The 15560-nt window shown below is 44.6% G+C and overlaps 1 protein-coding gene across 1 annotated transcript; it reads left to right on the forward strand.

The window, feature by feature from the left end:
* The first annotated feature begins 12363 nt into the window (after nucleotides 1-12363).
* LOC112897181 (cinnamoyl-CoA reductase 1-like) lies at nucleotides 12364-14014 on the forward strand. Its single transcript, XM_025965423.1, has 4 exons — nucleotides 12364-12617; nucleotides 12780-12937; nucleotides 13044-13232; nucleotides 13310-14014. Exons 1-4 carry the CDS (start codon nucleotides 12470-12472, stop codon nucleotides 13844-13846), a joined length of 1032 nt encoding a protein of 343 aa, XP_025821208.1. The 5' UTR covers nucleotides 12364-12469; the 3' UTR covers nucleotides 13847-14014.
* The last annotated feature ends 1546 nt before the right edge of the window (nucleotides 14015-15560 follow it).

Here is a 15560-nt window from a genome sequence, read left to right on the forward strand (position 1 = left end):
GCAGACATCTCTCTGAGTACGAGTCTCTCTCCTCCCTTCCTAAGTATCCTTGCTCAATTAAGCTCTTAGAGCTAATTAGACAAAGGTGCTTAGTGCTAGCTCACCCACCAAAAATAGAATAATCTAGTAGCTAATAACCAGAAAAAAATTAGTGCTAACTTCTGCTTAGCCAAGAAAAAATACAAAAAATATTTTTTCCCTCTTTGAATAAAGATTTGACACGCTTGAACGACGAATGTCTGTGGTGGTTAATTCCCCACAAGGACAACTAAAGACTAATAAATTTCTATTTAGTCCTTCGGGTCTTTTGCGTGTGCACTAATCTTTTATAGGCACTATGTGGACTGCTACGAAGAACAAGCTCAAGAAGCTCAGCTCCTCCGGTTCCATGCGTTCGCAGAGTTCGGCGTCCTCCCGGGACAACATATTGGTGGACTCAAGTCGCCGAGATAGTGTTTCCCAGGAGGACACGACTCCCACGGTGCCTACGAACCATATCCGCATTCGTATCCATGTCCTGACTATGGTCGATCACATCATAGCTCGGAACAAATACGAGCTGGAAGTGCTGGAGCTCCTCAAGAAGCAGAGTTTCTACCACACAAAGATTTTTGAGCCCCTCTTCATCATCAAAAGGGTCTTGAAACAAGACATGATTCGTGCCTTCAGCTATGCCATTTGGTACAACTTTGCCGACATCACAGAGATAGGTTCACAACTCTTAACCATGGAATTCCTTATGTCTCTTGGCATTGAAGAAATAGCTAAAACAACTAAATTTAATGGCAAAAGAGCTTAGCGTTGCGCTTGGCTTTAGTAAAAAGTGGTTGCTAGATCCTAATGCCCTCATAAAAGACTATCAATATGATCGCACAACCTGGTGGAACAAAATTTCTGAAGAGCCTGTTAGAAATAAAAATAGTATAGTGTCAATTCATAATCCTACACTTAGATTGCTAGCAATATGGCTCTGCATGGTTGTCCACCCGCACTCTGATTTGCGCCTCTGCAGTCTCCCCGAGCTGCGGTATCTTTTTGCTATGGATAGGAAGATAAAGTTCTCTCCCTTCATGAGCATGTTGGCTCATTGGCAAAAGATGATCATGGGCAGAGGTCCCATCGACATAACCTCCTTAGTTACGTGCATTGTTGTGCATGTCGGTGCATTGGATAAAGCCTAGGTAACCTACCTGCCTTTGATAGAGGCCTTCCAATATCGAGTAGGTCTAGAGCATTTTATGCAGGGACATATGATGCGTGAGGGGCCAGGTAATTCTCTCTTCATGTGATAGCCCTGGTATGATAGAGAAATGGAGCTCCCATGCCCGAAACTCTGTCTCTACTAGGTCAAGCGACTACTCTTACAGATGGAGAAGAAGAAGCTAGCACGTCGCAGTGTTGCCGGTCCAGTGTCACAAGGATGGGTTCGGCTCAGTACTCAGCAGGAGCAGGCAGGACCATCACACCAGGCAGGTACTTCCCATATGAACCTCGAGGAGACCTACGAGCATTACGCTCAGGGTGGCGCGAGCACTGCCGGAAGCAGCACTGAGTATGGTGAAGATCAGGGACCCTACTACCCCCTAGGTATGTAGAATTCTTATGGTCCGTAGGTGGGTCCGTCGAGCTCGGCGCGATACGGTTATGAGAACCCGATCATGCGGGGAAACATGAACCTCACGACCCATGTCAATATCCTGGGCCAGTAGCAAGACCAGATCAGCCAGGACCTCGCGCACAACACCGACCTCACCAAGCAAAGCGGGGGGATAAACACATCCATGCTCCATGACATCTCCGGCATCTTCACCCATCTGGGCCTTGGCCCCAACCAGCACCAGCACCAGCATCCCCGGCAGCACCACCAGTAGCAGTACTATCCGTACCCGCAGCAGTACTACCCACATCTGCCGCCGCACTACCTGTAACAGCAGCAGCACCACGACCCCACCTAGCAGAACTGAGCTTCATCTAAGCTTGGGGGTATATCCAGGTAAGTCGTCTGATCCATCCTTTCGTTCCAAGAATTGTCATGCCTTAACAAAAATAAATAATAATAATAATAAAATCTGAAAAAAATGTTTCATGCTTTGAATAAATGAGACTCTTAACTTATATGTGTGTAAATCCATGTGAGCTCTACTTTCGGAAATTCTGAATAGTTGCTCTGTTCATGCTCTGCAAGTGCCTCGTATATAACTTTTTACTCTCCTAGTACTTGGTTTTGTTGGCACTTGGTAATGTTTTCATTAAAAATTCATGGTTTGTGGGAGCATGAGCTTGATTTCCAAGTCTAAGTTGTTGGAAAATTTGAGATAGTGAAGCCAGAGTAAAACTGCATACTCTAATAAGGAACCTCTCCAAATTTCTTTAACATAAAATCATGGTAAAGAGATCCCCTTTGGTTTACATGTCCTATCCAGAGCCATAATGTTTTACTACTTGAGCCATATTATGCTATCTTGAGTTGCTTTGAGCTTTGCCGAATGGTGAGTCCATTCGAGGAAAGGTACTTGTCATCTACCGATCTTTCTCTTTTGCATACCCATTGTTCTGCTAGCCTCAAAAATATCTGTCTTGTCAATCACCTACTCTGGGTGTTGATATCCACCTTCGCCAGATAATCTCCATTCATACCATAGCCCAAAATCTCCTATCCATCCAAGAAAGTTCTACTCAAACAAACACTCCCTCTCAATATTCATTGGCTGTCATGAGAATATGGGTCATCTTCAAAAAAAAGCAAGGCAAAAAGGAGATAAGACCCATATGTCTCCATAATTTCTAAGAAGCAAGGGATGAAAATAAAAAGATCAAAATTTCCAAAGTGTGAGTCCATTCTCTCCCTTTCCCCTGAACATCATAACTTCCATAAGATCAGGATTTGATCGGGTACCAGTCTCTTGCAACCACTCTTCATCTTGGTAACAAAGGTAACCAAGGTATGCAATACTCTTCCTACCTATGAACTCCATATATCAACCTTAGAAGTAGGAAGAAGATGGTCATTTTCCGACCATGGTGAGGACTATACACCTTGAGCGACTTTTAGATCACCATTGGGGAATATTAAACCATCCTTTTGAAAACTTGCAAAAAAATTGGAGAAAGGAACCTGAACAGGAAGTAGGGAAACTCTAGTGGAAACTATTCAGTCTCTCAACCGCTCAAGAAGAGGGATGAAATGCGGGTAAGCCCCACACTTCGAACCAAGGTACGAACCAACATTCTCAAGGTACACACAGGTTAGAGTAATATATTATGCACAAGGTACATGCAGGGGGTGAACATTGATGCAACTCCTGATCCGCCGAGCCTAAGTTTCAGCCTTGCTCGAGAATGAGCAAGAGTTTAAGCTTGGGGGTGTGTTGACGGTCATTAAATCACACTTTATCTATCAACTTCTTAGGAATAAATAGAGCTTTGCATCATGTTCCATACATATTTTGTTTATTCTAATAAAGTTCCACAAGTTTTGGATGAGTTGTGAATGCAGGGATAGGTGTATAAAAAATAAGGCAAAATGAGAAAAATCCCAGGCCGACTAGCCTCACCTAGGCCGGCTGGCCTAGCACGGGACCCAATCGCCATGTCATCGATCCAGGGGCAAGGAAACACACTGTCGCACGCCCACTGTGGGATACCCTCGAGTTGGTGAGTTTGTAAGTAGGTTGTCGCCGAGATCAGGAACTCGAAGGTGCAAGGAACACAAAGTTTAGATAGGTTCGGGCATCCGAGAGCGTAATACCCTACGTTCTGTGTGGTTTGTATTGCCTTAGGTGGTGATCGGGTGATCTCCTGTTTGGAGGGGGTCCCTGTCTGCCCTTATATAGTCTGGGGGGATAGGGTTACATGAAAGTTCTAGTCGGATACGAGTCCAGGGGTTCTACCCGAGTAGTTTTTGGGTAGTTTCCTATCATCTCCAACTGGTTTTACTACTGTATGAGTAGTCTTACTACACTACGAGTAGATACAATAGATGTATCGCATGGGACATATCCCATCCTTTATCCTAGGAAATGTACGCTTTGTGCACAGTCCCATGGGCTAGGGTCTGACACACACTTACATTGATCTTGAGCCGTGTACTTGAAGTTGGTTTCATCATATGACCCGAAAAGCTTCACCCATGGATTGAATGGCCCCTCTGCATGCAAGACTTGGGCAAAATCCTGAGATTCGCCTCCCTAGACAAAGCATAACTGTTGATCATCCAGTCAGTAAAACAGAGGGATGAAACGCGTCGAGGTCAGGCCGGCCGGCCTTGACTAGGCCGGCCGGCCCCTAACTGTCAAACCTCAAACCAACGCAACTGCCACCGACACCAGGAGAGCATTAGGGATGTCCAAGAGAAAGGCGGTGCCAAGTGGAACTAATCCCAAGTTGGCCGGCCTGGGAGAGGCCGGCCGGCCCTACTTTGTAGCCTCTCGAGCTCAACTTCGCGTGGAAGTTACCTCAACCGATGAAGTGCGTCCAAGCTAAGTATCAACCTCAGCACCGACTTGCAAGAGCTATAAATAGAGGGTCACCCACTAGTTGTAACACACACGAAGGAGTTCTCACTCATTTCACTTTCTAGAATTAGGTTTAGTAGTCTGGGAGTTAGAGTGGAGTTGAGCTTGTCTTGGAATTCTGAAGTCATCATCGGAAGTCTGGTATAAGCTCTTGTATCTTTTCCTTTGATATTTATCAATATAAGTTATCTTCTTTATCTTATCGAGTCAGCTTTACTTTCCGTATTTATTTATCTTTCCAAGTTATTTAGCTTATGAGCGGAAGTTCTGTCCTCTAGCTTAGGCTTTGTTATCTTTCTTGTTTTATCGGAATCTTACCTTAAGAGTTTTCTCGCCCGGACTAGGGAGCTCAAGTCAGGTCCCTAGGTTGAGGAGGATTTCTCTTGAAGGCCTTCCTTGTTTTATCATGATCTTACCTTACGGGTTTTCTCGCCTGGACTAGGGAGCTCAAGTCAGGTCCCTAGGTTGAGGGGGATTTCTCTTGAAGGCCTCAAGAAAAATCCTAACACCAAGTGTAGGCGTGGTGTTTGGCTTAGTGTTAGCTTAGAAGTGTGTTCCACCCCACGGAACAGTGTGGCAGGCGGCAGGTGGTGACAGCCCTGTCCGTCCCTTGTAGTCCACCACGTTCGGGTGTTTTCATACCAGTAGTAGCAGGTTGCCGTTGGACTCCCCTCTCACCCTCTTTCTGTAGTCCTTCCTTTTCCAGGCACTGAAGTAAGCTCTAGGTTCATGATAACTAGTTAGAAATAAGTTTTAGTCTAGAGAGGCTAGCTCGTTAGTCTAGAAGTGTTTTAGAAGTCTTTCTCGCTTGTTGTCCTTCTAGCTGCTTACCGCTCTATGGTTTAGAGTCTCCTGTGTCAAACGGTCATTGCCTAGCCATTTATCCTATCTTGTTATATCTAGCTTACCCCCACCAAGTTAGTCGGTGGATATTTCCAGTAAAGTTTATCACTCAGTCATTCGATACTCTTTAGGACCATAGTGCTTCCCTGTGGAAATTTATGATACCCTGGAATACTCCAAGGTGAAGTGTTACAGCTGTGGATTCTGTGCGCTTGCGGAATATTAGGCATAAGAAATGCAAACACCACCTCTTTCAAGTGTTCTTACCAAAGCCAATAGAGCGACAAGATCCATTGTAAGTTTGAGTGTAACAGTTGCAAGGTGAATCTGTAATGATTAGAAGTATATGTGGAGCTTTGGGTAGGCACAATTTGGAAGCAAGGAATATCAAAAATTCAATTCAAAATTGCAAGATTGAAAAGTAGTCCCAAGATAGTCCATGTCGCAGGCCTAAACTTGTCTTGGACCTATTTCAAATGAGCAATGGATACACCTTGCACAAGAACTCAAAGGGTGCAAGTTGTTCTGAATTTTTTTCATCTTTTCTTTCTAGGTGCGGCTTTTTCTTCTCTTTTTCTTTGCACCTCTTTACCTTTCACTTGTTTTCTTTCAGAATTGCCACAAGATAGAAAATTGGAGTTGAAAGTATTTCTACTTTGCAAAGATCCTTTCTTCTTTTTCTCTTCACACTAAAACAGTAACATATAAAATCAGAATGCACGGTACTTCTTGTTGCATGCACAAGGGTTGGGCACAATAGAACTATGTAGAGATGAAAACTGAATTGCAGTCCACGATGACAAGCACAGACTTAAACAGACCACAAACAAGATCTAGACCCGACGAACACGATGACACAATGAGGGACTAAAATTCATCAAAGCAAACTGAACTGAAAAATTATGGGGTACAAGGGGTTATAGAACAGCAGAATTACTTTTTTAGGGCTTTTGGTGGACTATAGGTAATGAAAATGAGATGAATCTAAAGGCAAACACGATAATATACCTCACAGGTAACCTGAATCCTGATACCACTTGATGTAGCACTGGTCCGATCTTCCGATAGGTATGCTAAATTTGATTGGTGGAGACTCAACGTTGGCGATCCAGGCTTCTAATCAGTCACGATTCAAACCCCTGCAACCGTCACACCGCTGCTCCATTGGTTATCAACCAAGCACAACTCGATTGACCTCACCAAGAAGATTTTTTCCTGCAAGCGAATCGAAGAACACAAGCAAAAAGGATTAACACGCAATCTGAAACTGCAAATGTGTATGAAGCAAAGATGAATATGGGGTTCAAGCTCTGAACACAAAAGGACTAATCGCCAAACTGGTGTAAAACAAGAATGGGGGCTCTGATTCACAGCAAAAGGACTTGGCGTCACAGTTACAATGAAAGATGCTTATTTCTCAATGGAAAAATAGAACTAAATAAAATCCAAACCCTAAAGTGGCGGCGACTACTAAATATATGAGGGTTAGGTCGTGGATGACTCCCTGCATGTGCCTCTATGGGATCCAACATGATACACGGGCTAACGGCCCAAAAGACGGTGGCACAACACCCTAATAGATTCTAGACATCCACTTGTTTCGACGATTCTCATAGACTCAGATCAAATTTTAGGTGGGACTGGTGACATTGGAAGCTCTATGAAGTTTCCTTTCCATCCATATAAAGAACATCCAAAACGGACTCCGTGTGCAAACTGGGTGTCGTTTTTGGTGTGTGTTGGTCCTGGATTCCGAGGTAGGCTCGAACTTGAATTGCTTTGGACTTTCACCTTGGCGACTCAAATTGAATTAGCCTCGAGCCTCCTTCTTTACTTGGACACCCTTATTGGACTCTGTCGGTGTTTTTACCGTCGGCCTACCTAGGGATACCCTAAGGTAGGCGATTATTTGGTGAGGGATCGCCGGATCTGGAACTTAAAGGTGAACGCAAGGACACAAGACACAAATTTAGACAGGTTCGGAACGCTAGAGTAGCGTAATACCCTACGTCCTATTTTGGGGTGTTGTATATTGCAGCCTGCGCTTGGGTGTTGAGTAGCCTGTTGGCTGCTCTCTGTTGGTTCTCTCTCTGTCTCTCTCTGCCTATCTAGGTATCCCTACCCTTCTGTATATATCCCAGGGGACAGGGTTCCTAGTAGGATTACAAGGTAGGAGTCCTAGTAGGATTACAAGGTATGAGTCCTAATAGGATTACGCTGAAATCCTAGTAGGACTCAGACTTCTTTTTCCTCATGGGTAGCTTCCTTGTGGTACTCAGGGGATCTATCCCTGACAAGCCCCCGAGCTCTTCATAGCCGAGTACTGCAGGCATTTCAAGTACTTCTGAAGTAGTCTTCGGCTTCTTCTGAAACTCCATCTTGAAGGTCTTCTTCAAGTACTTCCTTGGTTGCATCGAGGCTATGAGGTGCTCATACCCCGAATAGCTTCAAGTCTTCTTTTGTATGGGGTGCGATGGAAAATCACACTCCATATGGAGTAGCCCCCCGAGCCTTAGGTTGAATCGAAGAATCACGCTAAGGGTCAAATTAGTCTTGAATTTTCTTTTCTTATTCTTCGAGTACATTCAAAAAATAAGTAGTCGATGACAGGTATCCTGCAGCCCCCGAGTCTTGAATCCAAAACCCTTAGGTTCGGAAAAAGGATCCAAGAATCATGGCATTGGTGTTACTCTGAAATCCCAAGAAAAACTCTTCGCCTTCTGCACAGTGAAATTGAGCCTCCTGCTGGTTTATTTTACCGCGCGGTGACTTAGGGTTTCTTCTACACTCTCATTCCTCATATGAGTCGTCTTCGAGTAGTTTTGCAGCGTCCAGCCCCTAAGCTTACGAGCCAGGAGAACCGAAGGAGCCATGTCGAGTAGTGTGCATCGCCCAGCCCCCGAGCCTGGGAACTAGCGGAACTGTGATGGCACGCCGTGCTGCTTGGAGGGTTGTTGCCGAAGCTTGATCTGAAAAAAGGACAATGCATACATTATGTATCATAATGCGAAGATACCGAGTAGTACTCAGTAATAATGAGAAGACACCAAAATTTATTCGGTGTAAAAATTGCTGTATTGAGCTCTTTTTTATTCCATTTAAATCTCCCGAGTAGTCCACCCTTTACGTTCACCCGGTCCCAGTTTAGCCTTCTCCCATAGCATGTACAAGTCGCTTAGGTCTCTAGCTTTCGCTCATATAGGACAGGTCGCTTAGGTCATGACCGGAGACTCGAGGTTTCACGGATTAAGGCATTTGCTACTCGAGTAGATTAGCGACTGTTAAGAGGAGACAACGAGCAGAAAGTAGTCATCATGCGACAAAGAGGATGCACAGTGCGCAAAAGGTAGTCGACGAAGTGTAGCTCTGGAGGGTTTCAATGCCCATCGAGAGTCGTACACGGATAAATAATCGGCGAAGTGTAGCTCTGGAGAGTTTCAATGCCCATCGAGAGTCGTACACGGATAAGTAGCCGGCGAAGTGTAGCTCTGGAGGGTTTCAATGCCTGTCAAGAGACGTACACAGATAGGTAGACGATCATGGTGTAGCCCCCGAGGGTTTCATGCCCGTCGAGAGGTGTACCCAAAAAGGTAGCCGATCTTGTGAAGAACAAGTCGGAAAAGGTATAAGCCACTTAGCTTGATTCGTGGACGAATGTCGATGAAGCCGTGGAGCTCGTTGATGGAGCTGTGATGGTTTGTTGATGAAGCTCAACTAGTCGGAGTCAATTCCGACTAGTTTTCAAGTCGAGACGAGTAGTTGATTTAGTCGTTGCCGTGAGGCTCGCCCTCGACTAGTTTCTATCGAGACGAGTAGTCGAAGTAGTCGTCGGCGGGCCACCGATCGTCCTCGCGAAGTTGAAGTGATCGCCGGCGGGCCGCCGAGCCTCCTCGTGAAGTCGAAGTAGTCGAACTCATCACTGCTGCGCGCGGACATTGCGGCACAAGCCGAAGTTGAACCGGGTCGTCGAGGTCGGCGGCCACGGTGCATCGACGTTGCAGCGCGAGGTGAAGTCGAGCCGAGTAGTCGAGGTCGATGTAGCCGTTCGCTGAAGGATCCGATCTCGAACTCGATGAATCGATCCGCCGATGCATATGTAGTAGCAATCCGCCACCTTGAGTGGATTGATGTTGATGAAGAGGTCCTTCAAATTCGCCCAATGATAGCGACGATCGGCCCTACGGTGGGTGCCAGCTGTCGGTGTTTTTACCGTCGGCCTACCTAGGGATACCCTAAGGTAGGTGATTATTTGGTGAAGGATCGCCGGATCTGAAACTTGAAGGTGAACACAAGGACACAAGACACAAATTTAGACAGGTTTGGGCCGCTAGAGTAGCGTAATACCCTACGTCCTGTTTTGGGGTGTTATATATTGCGCCCTGCGCTTGGGTGTTGAGTAGCCTGTTGGCTGCTCTCTGTTGGTTCTCTCTCTGCCTATCTAGGTATCCCTACCCTTTTTTATAAATCCCAGGGAACGGGGTTCCTAGTAGGATTACAAGGTAGGAGTCCTACTAGGATTATAAGGTATGAGTCCTAATAGGATTACGGTGGAATCCTAGTAGAAATCAAACTTCTTTTTCCTCACGGGTAGCTTCCTTGCGGTACCCAGAGGATGTATGCCTGACAGACTCCTCTTCCATGCCATGCGATCAATCATGCTCATATGTACGGGTCTTATATCCTCATCGGATGAGATAAAGTACTACATCAAAAGTTACGAATAAAGTATAGAATATGTTCCTTATTGTTCTAGTTTCCAAACCACTCTGTTCCTCCCCTCATCATTTATCTCCTTTGATTCCATGATAGTACTACTGTAGCAGCAATAATAACCAGTCAGATTGGGGATTCACCTTCAGGAGGAATTCTAGCACTGGTGTGCGTAGAATACTGTTTACATAGTTTATTTATTCTTAAGGTCAATGCTACTGCAACTGCAACTCTACGGTCAATACTTAGGTGTGGAGGCTATGAGGAATGTAAATAACTACACGTAGCATGAGGGCCAATTGCAATATTCTAGATTGCGCCGGCCAGATTGTGGCGGGGAGACAAAGGAATTCTCAAATGGTTTCTATTTGAAAGTTATCTGAATCGGATAAAATAAGTTTTAAGTTAGACTAAAAGTTTTGAACTAAATCAATTCAAAAATTTACTTTCAATACTTTGAGTGTTTATTCAAATTGATTCAAAAATTTTCCTTAAACTCATCTAATATTTTTCAAACTATTTGAAATTTTTGGAAACAGACCATGACAATATTGATTCAGGCCGTGGTTGTAAGAGGGAGAATTGGGTTGAATTTGAGACACAATGGTGACATGCATTTGCCACGATATAATGCCAGTGGATTTCAGTCATTGCCATTGTTTCAATATACAAGCATGCAAATTCGGGAAATTGGGGAAGCAGTGATGATACAAGATGCACGCATGCTCGCGTTGCATGCTCACCTGGGACTTCGCACATTAGTTGTTCCCGGAGCTTGCATGAACAAAAGGGAATAGAGTCCATTAATAAAAACTTCCATCCCATAGGTGAATTAGTTACAATTGTGAATTAAACTCTTTAAATCCTTCAGAAACATTATAAAAAATCCAACAAGATTTCTGGAATTCATAAATTTTGGTAGGTTTACTGGGGCACAAGGAATTTCATATTAGAATGTGAATACCTGACACTCTCACAGCATTCTTTATAATTCGACAAGAAAAAAAACCACACTTTTGTTATTGGTTTTACAAAACTAGATCACATGACAATGTGAACACTACCCACTTATCATAATTGTTTCCTGAATTTCTTAAAACATGTATTTTGAATACAGAACTATGTGTGTGTAATTTTGTGATATATTTGAATTGTGATAGTAGTACTAGTAGAATTGCACACGTTTAGGTAATCAAATTGTATAGTGTTGAAATAAAGCAATAGCATAATGATATGTTTATCCAATCTTATATTAGCATTTGTCAACGAGTCATGTCATGAGTTAAACATGTGCGGTCAGCGAATCATCACATATGAAATTGAGGCGACTAAGATACGCGTGCACAGAAACATGACGCGCTGATTCAATATTGTATTGCTGCAATACATATCCATTCATATATTTTATTTTAGCAGCATCGTATATCGTAGAAGGCTGACCAAGTGTAGGGGTGGTGCATTTCTATCATTATACTCTACAACATTGTTTAATGGTTCGTCCCTACGCCCTCAGAATCTTCATGGATGGGCTGTCTACATTCACACTGTATTATTTCATTTCATTCAATGCATCATGTTGTATTTAATTTGTGTGTATAGCGTGCAACTCGTGGCGGAGGCTCATTTAATTTTGCACATGATACATTTGACTGCAATGTGTTATATATTGCTGATGCACAACTGTAATTTATCTTATTTTCGTGGCCATATAGTAACCCAAATAAAGGGGATAAAATTTACGAAAAATTATATGTGACATTTCATGAGACGACATAGAACTACAGAAAGGGACTGATATGATCATATGCCAAGGATAACGAGCCCAATCGTTGGTTCCACCTCGCCCTGGCCACCACAACACAAATTTACACTCAATTAATGGATTATACTGGGCCTCTTATCCGGTATGCATATAGTACAGAGACTTGAGAGGCAAGACACCTCGGATACATATGGCAATCTATGATACACATATCTAAACTACCAAATATACTCTTAACACATTCAACTAGTATGTATTAGATATATTAGAAGGGAGGCTGAACTATATATTCCGTACACATACAAAGCAAGTTTCCTGTTGGATATGTATGCGGAGTCATCAACTTGAAAGTCAAAGTCAAGGGAAACTAAAACTGAAGATCCATCAACTTGCAACTTAAACTAAATAAGATCCTCTCACGCATGAGCAACATACTAGCCATGAAGCGCACACCAGCCTATCATCTCCGGTCCAGCCCTATATAAGCATTCCCAACGCCGGCCTTTTCTCAACCATTCAGTGCACGCCGTGCCATACGCATTCCAGTCGATCGATACCCATTGCAAATTAGCTCCTCTTGACACACAAAACGACACAACTAAGTAGCTTCTTGATACCCATTGCAAATTAGCTCGATCACATGGGTTTTGACAACAGATTCGACGACCGCGCCTCTGGCCCGAGCCACACTGTCTGCGTCACCGGAGCCGGAGGGTTCATCGCGTCCTGGCTTGTCAAGCTCCTCCTTGAGAAAGGCTACACCGTGCGGGGCACTGTCAGGAACCCAGGTCTCTGCTCAAACAACTTGATCAACATACGTGTCATTGCCATTTTTGTTCGTTTACTATAATTTGGCCCTGTCACGTTCTGCCAAACAAACAAATAATGCCCATGTCAGCTTATACGATTACCAACGATCTCACTATCTCATCGTTAATCGTTTGGTTCAGATGATGATGCAAAGAACGCGCACCTGAAAGCGTTGGATGGAGCGGTAGAGCGGCTGACCCTGGTGCGGGCAGACCTGCTGGACAAGGAGAGCCTCGCCGCCGCGTTCCGAGGCTGCGAGGGCGTCTTCCACACCGCCTCCCCCGTCACGGACGACCCGGTAATTCGCTGTCTGCTCCATAGCCACTGGATCATCAGTACTCCAGAACTCTACCTGCACTACAGCATATGCTATTATTGTGTAACTGATAGTGATCGAAATGCAGGAGAAAATGATCGAGCCGGCAGTGGACGGGACGAGGAACGTGATCAATGCCGCTGCGGACGTCGGAAGCGTCCGGCGTGTGGTGTTCACCTCGTCGATCGGCGCCGTGTACATGGACCCTCGCCGCAGCCCCAACGAAGAGGTAGACGAGACGTGCTGGAGCGACCTGGAGTACTGCAAGAACACCAAGGTTAATCGACTGCCATTTATTGCCGTCTTACATTGTTTGCATTGCATTCGTGCTAATAGTCAGTGTACATGCTGCAGAACTGGTACTGCTACGCGAAGACGGTGGCGGAGCAGGCGGCATGGGAGCTCGCCAAACAACGGCGGCTGGACCTCGTCGTCGTGAACCCGTCGCTGGTGCTCGGCCCGCTGCTGCAGCCGGCGGTGAACGCCAGCACGTGGCACATCCTCAAGTACCTCGACGGCTCGGTGCAGACGTACGCCGACGCCGCGCAGGCGTACGTGCACGTCCGCGACGTCGCCGACGCGCACGCGCGCGTGTACGAGGAGCCCGGCGCGCGGGGCCGGTACCTCTGCGCGGGGCGCATGCTGCACCGCGGCGAGGTGTGCCGCATCCTCGCCAAGCTGTTCCCGGACTATCCGGTTCCGAGCAAATGCAAGGGCAGGGCGGGGGAGACGAACAAGGGGTGCCGGTTCAGCGGCCGGCAGCTGGCCGAGCTCGGCGTCGGGGTCACGCCGGCGAGCCTCTGCCTGTACGATGCGGTCACGAGCCTCCAGGTCAAGGGCCTGCTTCCACGTCGCGCCGCCGCTGTTGCCGATCCTTCTGTCATCTCGTGAACTGACTACTTGTGTTATCTCCAGCGTCTGGTGACGACGAGAGTGACTACTCACCACCTTGTACCTTCGTTTTTGTTTCCTTTTCCAGTTCTCCTGATGTATAGAAATTTGTTCAAACAAAATGTCTCCACCAGAGGAAATAAAACCGAGGAGGCATGCTTGTGCTTTCGCTCAAAATCTAAGTTAGTGCCAGATAGTACTTGATTAAGAGGTTATTTTCCGATTAAAAAATGTGAGAGGTTGTTTGAGAGGCAAAATTACCGGTTTAATAAACATGGACGACCTAGCAATTAGTGCAACTAAGCCTCTAACATGGTACTGGCCAGGATCTGGCATTCCGGTAAACGAAAATTGTGTTAGATGATTGTACTGGACCTTGGCAGTTTATATAGGGCACAAACGCTCGGAGGGCAAGAAAGCTCGTGCAGAGGTAGTCACCGGATTATTCAAATCCTAAAGCAACAAAGGTACACTACCGGAAACCAGCACTTTGCCGAGTGCCAATGACTTTGCCGAGCGCAAAAAATCGGGCACTCGGCAAAGATACTGTTTGCCGAGTGCCGCACTCGGCAAAGACGAACATACGGTGAACCTTACCTTTGCCGAGCGCCGGGCACTCGGCAAAGAAAAACACTCGGCAAAAAATATTTTTGCCGAGAGCTGGGCGCTCGGCAAAGGATTAAACGGGCGTCAGGACGTAACGGTAGTTGACGCCGTGACTCTTTGCCGAGTGTCTGGTCCAAGACACTCGGTAAAGATATATTTTGCCGAGTGCCTGAGCTAGACACTCGGCAAAGAGGTATTTTCCCGAGTGCCGCTACCAGACACTCGGCAAAATATACAAAAAAATTTCTTTAATTTCTCTAAAAATTTTTCTATAGCATTCCTATATTCTCCTGAACAAGATATATAATTTAGGTTCTTTTATCGAAGTGTTTTTGCTATATTTCGATAATTTATTTCATTGTATTGAATTTCTTGAATAATTCAAATTTGAACTGCGTGGTCATTTGAATAGTGCAAAAAATGTATGAAAAATTGTTATTCATGTTAATGAGCATGCTTTGAGGCTGTAACGAAGAAAGGATCACAAATTTCAAACCTACTATTCACGAAACACGGCGACTAAATTATGTTCAAGTCGTGTTTAAATTGTATAAAAGATAAATTTGGTTGGAAAATTATGAAACTTGTCGAGATGTCATGATATCATGTGAGGACACTGTGATAAAATTTGTATAAGATTTCGTAAAAGTTTGACATCTATGATGCTTAACACGTAATCGGATTTCACATAAACTCATATATCTCTTTGGAGAACTTTCAATTTATGACTATCGTATATTTTAACTTTCACGAAACCTCGTCATATTTTTATCACAGCTTCCCCATATGATATCATGACATCTCGACTAGTTTCATAATTTTCTGACCAAATTTATCTTTTATACAATTTAAATACGACTTGAACATAATTTAGTCGCCATGTTTCGTGAATAGTAGGTTTGAAATTTGTGATCCTTTCTTCGTTACAGCCTCAAAGCATGCTCATTAACATGAATATTAATTTTTCATACATTTTTTGCACTATTCAAATGACCACGCAGTTCAAATTTGAATTATTCAAGAAATTCAATACAATGAAATAAATTATCGAAATATAGCAAACACTTCGATAAAAGAACCTAAATTATATATCTTGTTCAGGAGAATA

Source organism: Panicum hallii, chromosome 6 (genome assembly GCF_002211085.1).
Source record: "Panicum hallii strain FIL2 chromosome 6, PHallii_v3.1, whole genome shotgun sequence".
NCBI lineage: Eukaryota > Viridiplantae > Streptophyta > Magnoliopsida > Poales > Poaceae > Panicum > Panicum hallii.